This window comes from Scleropages formosus, chromosome 3 (assembly GCF_900964775.1).
Source record: "Scleropages formosus chromosome 3, fSclFor1.1, whole genome shotgun sequence".
Classification (NCBI taxonomy): domain Eukaryota; kingdom Metazoa; phylum Chordata; class Actinopteri; order Osteoglossiformes; family Osteoglossidae; genus Scleropages; species Scleropages formosus.
This window is the reverse complement of record NC_041808.1, coordinates 31240740-31250147: the sequence shown is the minus strand read 5'-3', so window position 1 is coordinate 31250147 and position 9408 is coordinate 31240740. Positions and strand designations below refer to the sequence as shown.

Sequence of the window (9408 nt, the reverse complement as noted above, 5' to 3'; positions counted from 1 at the left end):
GCCTAACCCGGCAACACAGGGCGTAAGGCTGGAGGGGGAGGGGACGCACCCAGGACGGGACGCCAGTCCATCGCAAGGCAGCCCAAGCGGGACTTGAACCCCAGACCCACCGGAGGGTAGTGCCCAGTCCAACCCACTACGCCACTGCGCCCCCCAACCCCACGGCGTGAGTCTTTGAGTCTTGAACCAATAACCTTCCGGTTACGAGCATGTGCGCTGTAGTTAACCGCTACAACACACACACACAATACCCGAAACAGTGTGGAAATTTAAATGCTTTCTCCTTGTACCGTGCGTCGCGGAGAGCCGCGCTCAGCGATGTTTGGCTGAGCTGTTCCCCCCGCACACGAGTGTCAGTTCCTCAGATCGCACCCACGCCACGCCGAGGCTCGCCGTTTGAGCGCTGCCACAGTGTGCGATTGAAACCCACCCGGTGTGTGTCACGCACCGTGACTGTGCTTGAGCTCTTTTACCGGACGGTGGGGGGGAGTCACCGCACGTGTCTTTTCACCGGGCCCGCGCACGCGGTGTACACGCATAGTGCACCGCGTCAGCAGGACTGACAAAGGAAGAGGTCGTTTACTACAAACACAACATTTATCACTCGGGACGATGATGACTGATAGGTTTAGTCACCGCTTATCCAGTTTGGTCGCGCCGCGCCAAATCCGCCGTGACCCGAACCGTGTGACGGGCCCATAAAACTGGGTGATAAGAACTGGGCGGCAGGGGCAGCAGTTAACTTAAGGACGTGGATCTGTAACCACGTGGAGGCTTTTGAATCAAGCCCCACTCCTGCTGTAGCACCTTGATGAAGGTTACTGTACTATTGGCTCCCATAGGGTTAGGGTTAGGAGTTAGGGTTAGCCCTAACCCTCATCCGTGAAAAAAATCATTTCAGTCTTTTAGTCACGCCTGAGGAACATTATCAGAAGAGGAAATAATTTTTATTGCAGTGAGGCTGAGAACAAGCTAGGGATTTCGCAAAAAAAAATCCCGGATGGCCCAGCATGTCGGTGTTAAATGTAACTAGTGTGGTGGTAATAGTGTGTTTTATGAGTACAATATAATACTGTGGACTTTTATTACCCCATAACGAAGCAAATGCAATGCTAAATTTTGTTTCCAGGGCTTTGTCTAAATATAACAAGCATAAAGTTGAACTTGATTTTGTTGTGTTTAGGGTTATTTTCTCGTGACACGATGGTTCTCGGTTCGAATCCCAATCCCGCTGCGGTACATTTGATACAGGCACGTTCGTGGAACTGATATCGGAAGAAAACCCCGCCGCATAAACGGGTGAATCATTGAGAAATTGTTCGCATGACTCTGTAAATTGCCTTCGCAGTCATGAACTATCCAAAGATTAATAATAATGTTATGGTATTTGACCTAGGCTATGAAGTTTGTGTGTGTGTGTGTGCGTGTGTGTGTGTGTGCGCGTGTGTGTGTGTTTATGGGGTTGCTCAATAATTTACAAGGTCTAACTGACGCACTTTCATCTCTTATCTGGTGTCGCCGAAGCCATCGTTTCCCGAGGAGCTCCTTCGCACTCTTTCCTACAGGGGAGCAGCAGCTGTTTGTTAGGCTGCCTGTCATGTCACTTACCTTTCATATAATCTGATTATTTTTTAATAGCGCTGCAAGTTAGCGACGAGGGATTTGTGCGTTTCTCTGCTGAACCGGTTGTCCGGGTTGCTGCAAGATGTCAGGACCGAACAGCGATCAGGTGCATCGATCCACTTTGGGGGTCTATATGGTGAGTGCGGACATGCCCTCCTCTAACGTTTTCATACGGTTACTACCGTCGGCCTCTCAGTTTCTGTAATTTCCTCCCTCTCTCTCTCTCTCTCTGTGTGTGTGTTTCATTTACAGAACCTAATGGATCAGTTCAATCCCGGCCTGCAGAAACTCGTGTCTCTAGGGCACAGCTATGTTCAGGCTTTCCAAGGTGAGAAAAAGGGAGAAGAAAAAGGGAGAAGGATCGTAGAAAAGTCAAACGTTTCGTTGTGTAACGGAGGGTCCTGAATCCCTGCGAACGCGTCCGTCCTTGTACTCTTCGGAAGACGCGGACTGTAATGAAAAACATGTTTGAAATTTTGAGAACGATCTTTTTTCACCTGCCCCTGTTGCCATGGAGACCTACAAGGACAGGTGTCCAAACCTCCGTGCCCGTCGCCGTGGACATGCCGTCTCGTAGCGGTCTAGTTATGGTTCTGGGCTGCAAACGCAAAGATTTCCTTTGCTCGATACCACGGTAAAACGCGTTTCTCACGTTTTTCACTTATTCCGCGATTAATACGCACGCAGAGTGAAAAATCTAACGTTAAATGTTACCCGACAGTTTTTTCCAGTCGTACAAAAGACAGTCCTCGTCCAGATGAATTGCTCCCACAATACATTTACTGAGCTTCCTCTCACTCTGTCAGAGACGGATCACCGTGTGCCTGAATCTATTTGGTTATTAAACCCGCAGACGCCTAGAATGGCGTTTTGAGGATTTCTAAGTACAGTTAGTGTGGTTATGTTTTCTCTTGTGATTTAAAGCGATAAAAAAAGGAAGGAAACAGGTTCCGATTCTTAAGCGTAGAATCTGACATCGCGCCGGTTTTCAAGAGCGCCGTCGTCTGGGTTTACCCCCGGTGGGGCGCGTTCCTTTTGTACGGTTTCGAAGGGCCGCTTTGTTCCTGCGGGCAGAGTCCAGCTCTCTGCGTTGGAATGGAGGCTGGACGGTGTACCCCTGTCAGCACTTATGTGTGTGTGTGTGTGTCCTGTGCTGCTCCTCTGTAGCCCTTGCAGCGACCAGTGAGGCTTACTTCAGTGCCCTGGCGAAGATGGGGGAGCAGGCTCTCCACAGCATGTCCTCGTACCCTCTGGGTAAGAAACAGAACACACTCCGTCAACCCTCTCGGTACGGGGGTAAATGTGCGGGCGTCTGTATCGGCCGCTCTTGGGAACGGTGGTTAAGGAACATGGGCCGGTGATCCGGAGAAAGGCGCTGCCGCACTTTCCTCCGGCGAGGCGCTTCGCCCGACCGACGTATCCAGCTGCGGAAGTGAATTAAACTGTAAGTTGATTCCCTTGAAAGCATCAGCTAAGCGACCAAATTATCGCAGTGGGCGAGTCGGATGAAGTGTAAAGAAAGGAATCGATGATCACGTTCAAAGTTTTTTTCTTTTTTTTTTTTTTTGGTTCTCCTCTGCCAATAAGCCGGTTGAAGTATTCGGACGCTCGACCAGATGGTTGTGGATGGAGATCCCAAAAGCTGTTTCACGCGTGTGGGTTGAGCGAATAAATAAAGATCATCACGATCTGCCTTGAATTTTAAGCACATTTTCGGGACAATCGAGACGGGAAATTTGTACCGCAGATTTACACGCGAAGGAACGTAAAAGTACGCCATTCCGGAACATGTGCGATTGAGGCTTTATCGCAGAGGGTGATGAAAGAGGCAGAAACAATGTCTGCACCTCTCTTTGCTATAGCCTGCAGTAAAGCCATTAATGTGGCCTGACTGAGGCTGTAGTTAAGACACGCGGTGCTGTGAGCCGGTGTCCAAAGGTGCGGTAAAACCCAGCGTACGCCACGCGGCGAGCGAGCAAAGTTCCCCTCGCAGTCAGCATTATGTTCCCCTCCCTGTATCTTAGTAACACCCTTGCAAATATTAACGACCGTTAGGCATCCGCGTCTGATGCGTAAGCGTCAATGCCGCAGAGGAGTAAAAAGTGAGAATATGCATCGCGGATGTCGAGTGTGGCTGTGCTGGAGGGAACCGCCGAGCCTGTGAAATGTGGTACCGCGAGCGTGGTACCGTGAAGGTGTGCAGCAGAGCCGTCCGCGGGGATCGGATTGCGCCGATGCGGGTGCGAGGAAGGCCTCCTTAAATAATAGATTGGGACTCAGAGCTCTCAGCAGTTAATTCGCCCGGCTGCTCCCATATCTCATGATCAACGGGCCCTTTTAGTGCCATATTTGTTTTTAGCGATTAATAACAGTTACGTCTTTTTTTTTTTTTTTGTCGGACCGCGATCGCTTAGGTTATAGGGAAAAATTTCCGATGGGAATCCTTTCCGTTTTTTTTTTTTTTTCCTGGAGTACCGCCGCGTGTTTGTTTTTTTATGCCTGGTGGCAAGAGCCCAGCGAATTTGTCGTTTGCCTTCTTTCCGCAGGGGACGTCTTGATTCAGATCTCCGACAGCCAGAGGAGGCTCACCGCCGAACTGGAAGGCGTCGTAGGTGTTCTGCCTCGCCGTTACGCCAGAAACGAAGTGCTCTCGCATCACTTAGTTTTAGCCGTTTTGAACCCGTGCACCGGAAAACTGCAAAATGATGTTGTGAGAAGAGGCATGACCATCCCGTGAGAATAACGCAGGCTGTAACGGTTCCTTCTTTCGTCACGGCTCGAAAAAAGGCCAGACGGCTAATAATGAACAAAGAGGCCAGTGTTGGCTTGGGAGAAATGAAAACCCCTCTGGCTTCCTAAACTGGGACTGCACACCTGTTCCAGTGACCCCATTTGTATTATAAATGGCAACAAAGCCCCTACTGGGAAGCACCAGTTATAGTAATACTACAAAAGCTGGGGGTGGGGGTGGGGCAGCAGTATCGGTATTGTCACCGTTTTTCTAGTTGCCGCAACATTTGTTAAATTATTTTTCACGTTGCTCTTGCAGTTTCGGTGGTTTCACACCGAAGTGCTGCAGGAGATGGACCAGAACGTCAAGCTGGACAAAGAGTACATATCGGTAAATATCGATTCCTCTCAGCGCTACTCCTATTACGGTTTAAGAAAATGACGCGGAGGATTGCTCGGGACCTACGTCGAGGATAAGATATCGAAATGTCGAATAAGGTGGCGGACTTGGGAAAGGACTTTTTTTTTTTTTTTTTTTTTTGTCTAGGGCAGCAGGAGGTGCTATGAGATGGAGGTGAGGAGCCAGGCGATGGCCCTGCAGAAACAGCTGAGAAGAGGGGTCTACAGGGACGCGGAGGTCAGTTTGCGGGGCCCGGAAAGGAGGGGATGGGCGGGACGTCGCCCCCGGACCGCGTAGGCCCACGGGCCGCATTACTTGTGCTGCTTCACCGGGGGGCGCTCCGATCCTTCAGGACCTCAACCCTGCGGGAAGCAGATTTAAATTATAGCCCGATTAGCTCCCGCTTCACACCTCGCACACCTACTCTCCCACATGGACTTCAGAATCGCAGTTAAGAGCTGGGGCAAAACGAAAACCTCACCCTACCTGGACACGCGTCCCGCCCTCCCGCGAGCGGGCTGCCGCGTGTCCGACCGAGCGCGTCTTTGCCTGCAGGACAGCGGCGACTACCTGCAGTTCCTGCGGCAGAGCCAGCGCGAGGCCCTCGCGGAGGAGGAGCGGCGGTACCGTTTTCTCGCGGAGAAGCACTGCGGCCTCACCCAGTCCATCCTGTACCTCATGAACAAGGTGTGCGCCTCTCCGCAGCAAAGCACGCGGCTCCGACATAACTTGCGTCTCGTTTCGATCCTCTTTGCGCTGCGCTGTTGCTGCCTGGTAAGGACGCGCACCTGCCTCATCACTTTGCCAGCGAGGACTCGGTAACGGGAATCTCTGCTCCTCCGCAGACGGCCGGGTCGCTGCAGCAAAAGGCCGAGCGATGGAGAGACCGTGTGAATGAGACCAGGACGGACAGGATCCACACCCCTTCGCACCTTGACCAGGAGGCCGAGGTGGGCGAGAAAGTGCAGGCTCATAGAGTGCCAACCCAGGCTTTGGTCTAACCATAACCCTAGAAGTGAGAAAAGCTCAAAGCTGGTCTTGGCGGGAGGGAAGAGTAGAGAGGAGTGAGAGAGAAGGAGGCCGGACGGGGTGGCTTTGCTCGGACATGGGTTAAAGTACGGGGGGGGTCTTAAATGTGACAGCGAGATGGTGAAACGATCAGTGGCTGCCGGTATCGCGTTGAACTTCTTCCAGGTCCATCTTTGAGATCCATGCGGTTCTTTCATGCAGATGAGAGCGAAAAAGGAGGAGGTGGAACATTACTGGACTGGCAGAGAAGAGCAATCATTGGGCAAAGTGCCCTCTAGAGGTAGGAGGACTGCGGAAGCATCTCAGACTTAAGCACGTGAAGATGCTTACTACGTATACATTATTTATTTCTTTGCATGACACTTGTCTCCAAAGCCACTCGCAGTAATTTATCGAGTTATTCAGCCGGGTATTTTTTTAATGGAGCAGTTCAGTACTACAGCGGGAGGAGGGATTCGAGCCTTCGATCCTTCGATCCTGTCCTTCCACTGGAAGACGGCAGCCCTAAAGCGCTGAACGGCAAAGCGAAGTTCACGACGGGAGTGTTTCTGCTGTTATTTCAATAATATTATTTCCGCGTCGCCACGTTTGTTCCTCCCTGCTACGACGTCTCTTTCGACGACCCCCGATCCCAACTCCTCCCAGGGCCGTCTCCGCAGCCTAGCCGCTCCTCGGGGGGCTCTCTGCGTGTGGGAAGGCAAATGCGAGCGCTGGTCCCCCACACGCACTCCTCCGATCCCACGCTGCTGCCCTTCTCTCGGGGAGAGACCGTGACCGTGCTGGTGGAGAAGCCGCGCAACGGCTGGCTGTACGGCAGAGCGCAGGGGAGCTCACAGTAGGTGGAAGGCTTCGGTAGACGCAGCAGAGGGCCTGTATTTTACGCTGTACTGTAATGTGCGAGGTTATCGCAGACACCCTCTGGATGTGTTTCATTAGCACCTACTATGTTACCCCTCATTACGTTCATTGATCTGTCTGATCCACTTACCCTTCTACACTCCCACATATACCCCACGCTTTTCTTAATGCCTCTCCTACAGCCAAGGCTGGTTCCCTGCAGCCTACGTTGAACCCATAGAAGACACGCCCAAATCCACTGGCTCCAAGTAAGGATGAAACACAGGAAAACGTGCAAATTACAGTACCTGTTGTGGAAGCGTTGTCTCGGATGTCTCCGCGTAACAGTTAACCTCAGGCGACATCTGGAAATTCGGGAGAATAATTATCAAACCCCGTAAATAAAACTGCACGTGCGGTACGGCTGGTATTTTCCAGGAGAATTTAGAAAGCAAATCGGTGAGGGGAAAAAAATGGTTGTGTTGATATTGACCTTTGGCCCCTCCAGCATCAGCACGCTCAGAAGCAGCCGCAGCATGGGCAGTCTTCTCGAGCCGAGCCCTGGGAGCGGCCGAAATGTGGCCCCGCCCCCTCCTCCGCCCTTACCGGACACGCCCACTGCAGGGAGGAGGGCGGAGTCTACCACCAATAACAAGGTGGGGGTTTTACTTTTTCCATCACAGATTACAAAAGAAATAAGCATGGATGTTTCACTGGGGGGAGGGAGGCACAGCGGGTTGGACCGAGTCCTGCCCTCCGGTGGGTCTGGGGTTCGAGTCCCGCTTGGGGTGCCTTGCAACGGACTGGCGTCCCATCCTGGGTGTGTCCCCTCCCCCTCCGGCCCTGCGCTCTGTGTTGCCGGGTTAGGCTCCGACTCCCCGCGACCCCATATGGGACAAGTCGTTCAGATGATGTGTGTGTGTGTGTGTGTGTGTTTCACGGGTCTGCAGGCTGTGTGCGGCTGTGTTTCATGGATATTTCAAGCTCAAAACCCTTTCGAATCACATTGTGTTGATTGGTAGAGTGTGCTGGGAATGATGGAGTCATAACTGACTAATGGTGATTCCTTAGCATCTCCTGTTAGTTTGGTATGAGTACAGATATTTGTGGGAAGGAAATGTTTTCTTACTTGTTGGGTAGTGGTGATATTTTCAAAAACATACGTAAGAAATATAGCGTCCCTGCATTTTCATCCTCTGGTCAGCTGTGGCACTGTGGCAAGGTGCTGTTTTCCATGGCCCAGCAGCCATCCTTCTGGTGGACACGGGGGGAAAGTTCTAGCTGCTGAAATTGGGGCGGTGAGGCTCTGTGCATGCATGCTTGTGTGTGTGGGTGTGTCCACCTGTGCAGTGTTGTGGAATGCTTGTGGCTGTTCGGTAGTGCACGGCTAGTGAAAACCATGTGAGAAAATCAGGGGCTGTCACACTCATTCCTGGCGACGTGCTGCTTCGCTCGCTTTGTTTTTCAGAGAGCGATGTGGTGACTAATGAAATTTTGATTAAACCCTTAACTGCGAATTTCTCTCTGCCCTTCAGGCATCTGTGTTCCAGGGACAGCCACCAGACCTTTTTCCCAGGTACAAACAGCTTCTGAAGGGTGTTGGAGGTTGTTTGTGGTGTTGCGCGCTAATGCCCGTAACGATCAGTTATCTGAAATGTATAAATGGTAAAATACCGAACAGCTGGCTGACTGACCTTTGTTCCGCAGGGGAACCAATCCTTTCGCTACAGTGAAGCTGAAGCCCACAGCCACTAATGATAGATCAGCTCCTCGGTTTTAGTGTCACTGAGCCCGGGGGACACTGTTGTCCATCCCCTTCCTCTCTGATTTTCTCCATTTCCAAAACTGATCGCTAATTTCTTTGTCAACGACGACTCTAAGTAGTAGTAGGAACTAGAAGTAGAAAACATCTCGAGTGTTAACAGCTCAGCCCTCCTTCCTCATAATAAATCACAGGTCACTGCACAATTGAACGAGTGACATGTCTGTCTCTGTTATTAACTGAACGACACCAGGTTGTTCAGTGAAGACCTCACTCACCGGAATGGAAACTGTTTGTCCTTCCAGAGAGTGGTGAATCCCAGCTGAGATTCAATTGCTTTTCTGAGCTGCAGAGCCCAGTCTGCTTTGAAAATGAATGCCCTGGCAGATGGACATCCTCAGAATATCCCCATCCAATTTGTTTTGACCTGTTGACCCAAGGGGTCTTCCATGTACTGATTGTCTGGCTCCAGTCCAGCTGCGGACAACACTTCTGTGTGCCTTCCAACCCGAATCTGATCCTGCACCATCTCAGTCTGCTGTGTATGAAGTGTCCTGGTAACAAGTGGGGCTCCAAGTCTCAATGAACATCATCTGAGCTTTCGGACAGTACAACTGTGAGTTTCCAGCAGGTCCTGCAGAGTCACAGGCTCATCACTCAAGGGTCTGATGAGCCCTACAATGAGCTGACAGCCATCACCTGAGAAAGTATGACTGGACATGTGCTGGTCCAGCTGTCACTAAAGTTGTCACAGGAACAGGAAGATTCCCAAAATGTGTCAACAGCAAAAATCACTTGGTGTGTATTTGGATTTGCTATTTACAATGGGTACTGGTAGCAGGGAGAGTATGTGATTAACCAGAAATACATTTTTATTATGTATGGTATACGTTTCATAGACACATTCGTACCGGATCCATGTCATTCATTTATACATCGGTTGTATTGTGTCATGCATCTTTTCAGGTGCTCTGTTGTCACTGCAAGGTAAAATAAATAGTCAGTATGAAACCATACATTTGAGTTT

General features: G+C 50.9%; 1 protein-coding gene across 1 annotated transcript; it reads left to right on the top strand.

Moving 5' to 3' along the window:
- The first annotated feature begins 1705 nt into the window (after nt 1–1705).
- baiap2l2a (BAR/IMD domain containing adaptor protein 2 like 2a) lies at nt 1706–8399 on the top strand. Its single transcript, XM_029250405.1, has 14 exons — nt 1706–1759; nt 1876–1951; nt 2791–2877; nt 4170–4231; nt 4673–4744; nt 4901–4990; nt 5309–5442; nt 5562–5703; nt 5984–6062; nt 6428–6617; nt 6823–6888; nt 7128–7275; nt 8155–8195; nt 8327–8399. The coding sequence occupies exons 1-14, from the start codon at nt 1706–1708 to the stop codon at nt 8397–8399; spliced, it is 1314 nt and encodes a 437-aa protein (XP_029106238.1).
- The last annotated feature ends 1009 nt before the right edge of the window (nt 8400–9408 follow it).

Excerpts from the sequence above, each read along its gene's own strand:
- baiap2l2a (XM_029250405.1), top strand. The coding sequence starts at position 1,706 with ATGTCAGGACCGAACAGCGATCAGGTGCATCGATCCACTTTGGGGGTC. Across the intron at positions 6,063-6,427 it reads GGGCAAAGTGCCCTCTAGAG|GGCCGTCTCCGCAGCCTAGC; the intron begins GTAGGAGGACTG and ends AACTCCTCCCAG. Across the intron at positions 8,196-8,326 it reads CCACCAGACCTTTTTCCCAG|GGGAACCAATCCTTTCGCTA; the intron begins GTACAAACAGCT and ends TTTGTTCCGCAG.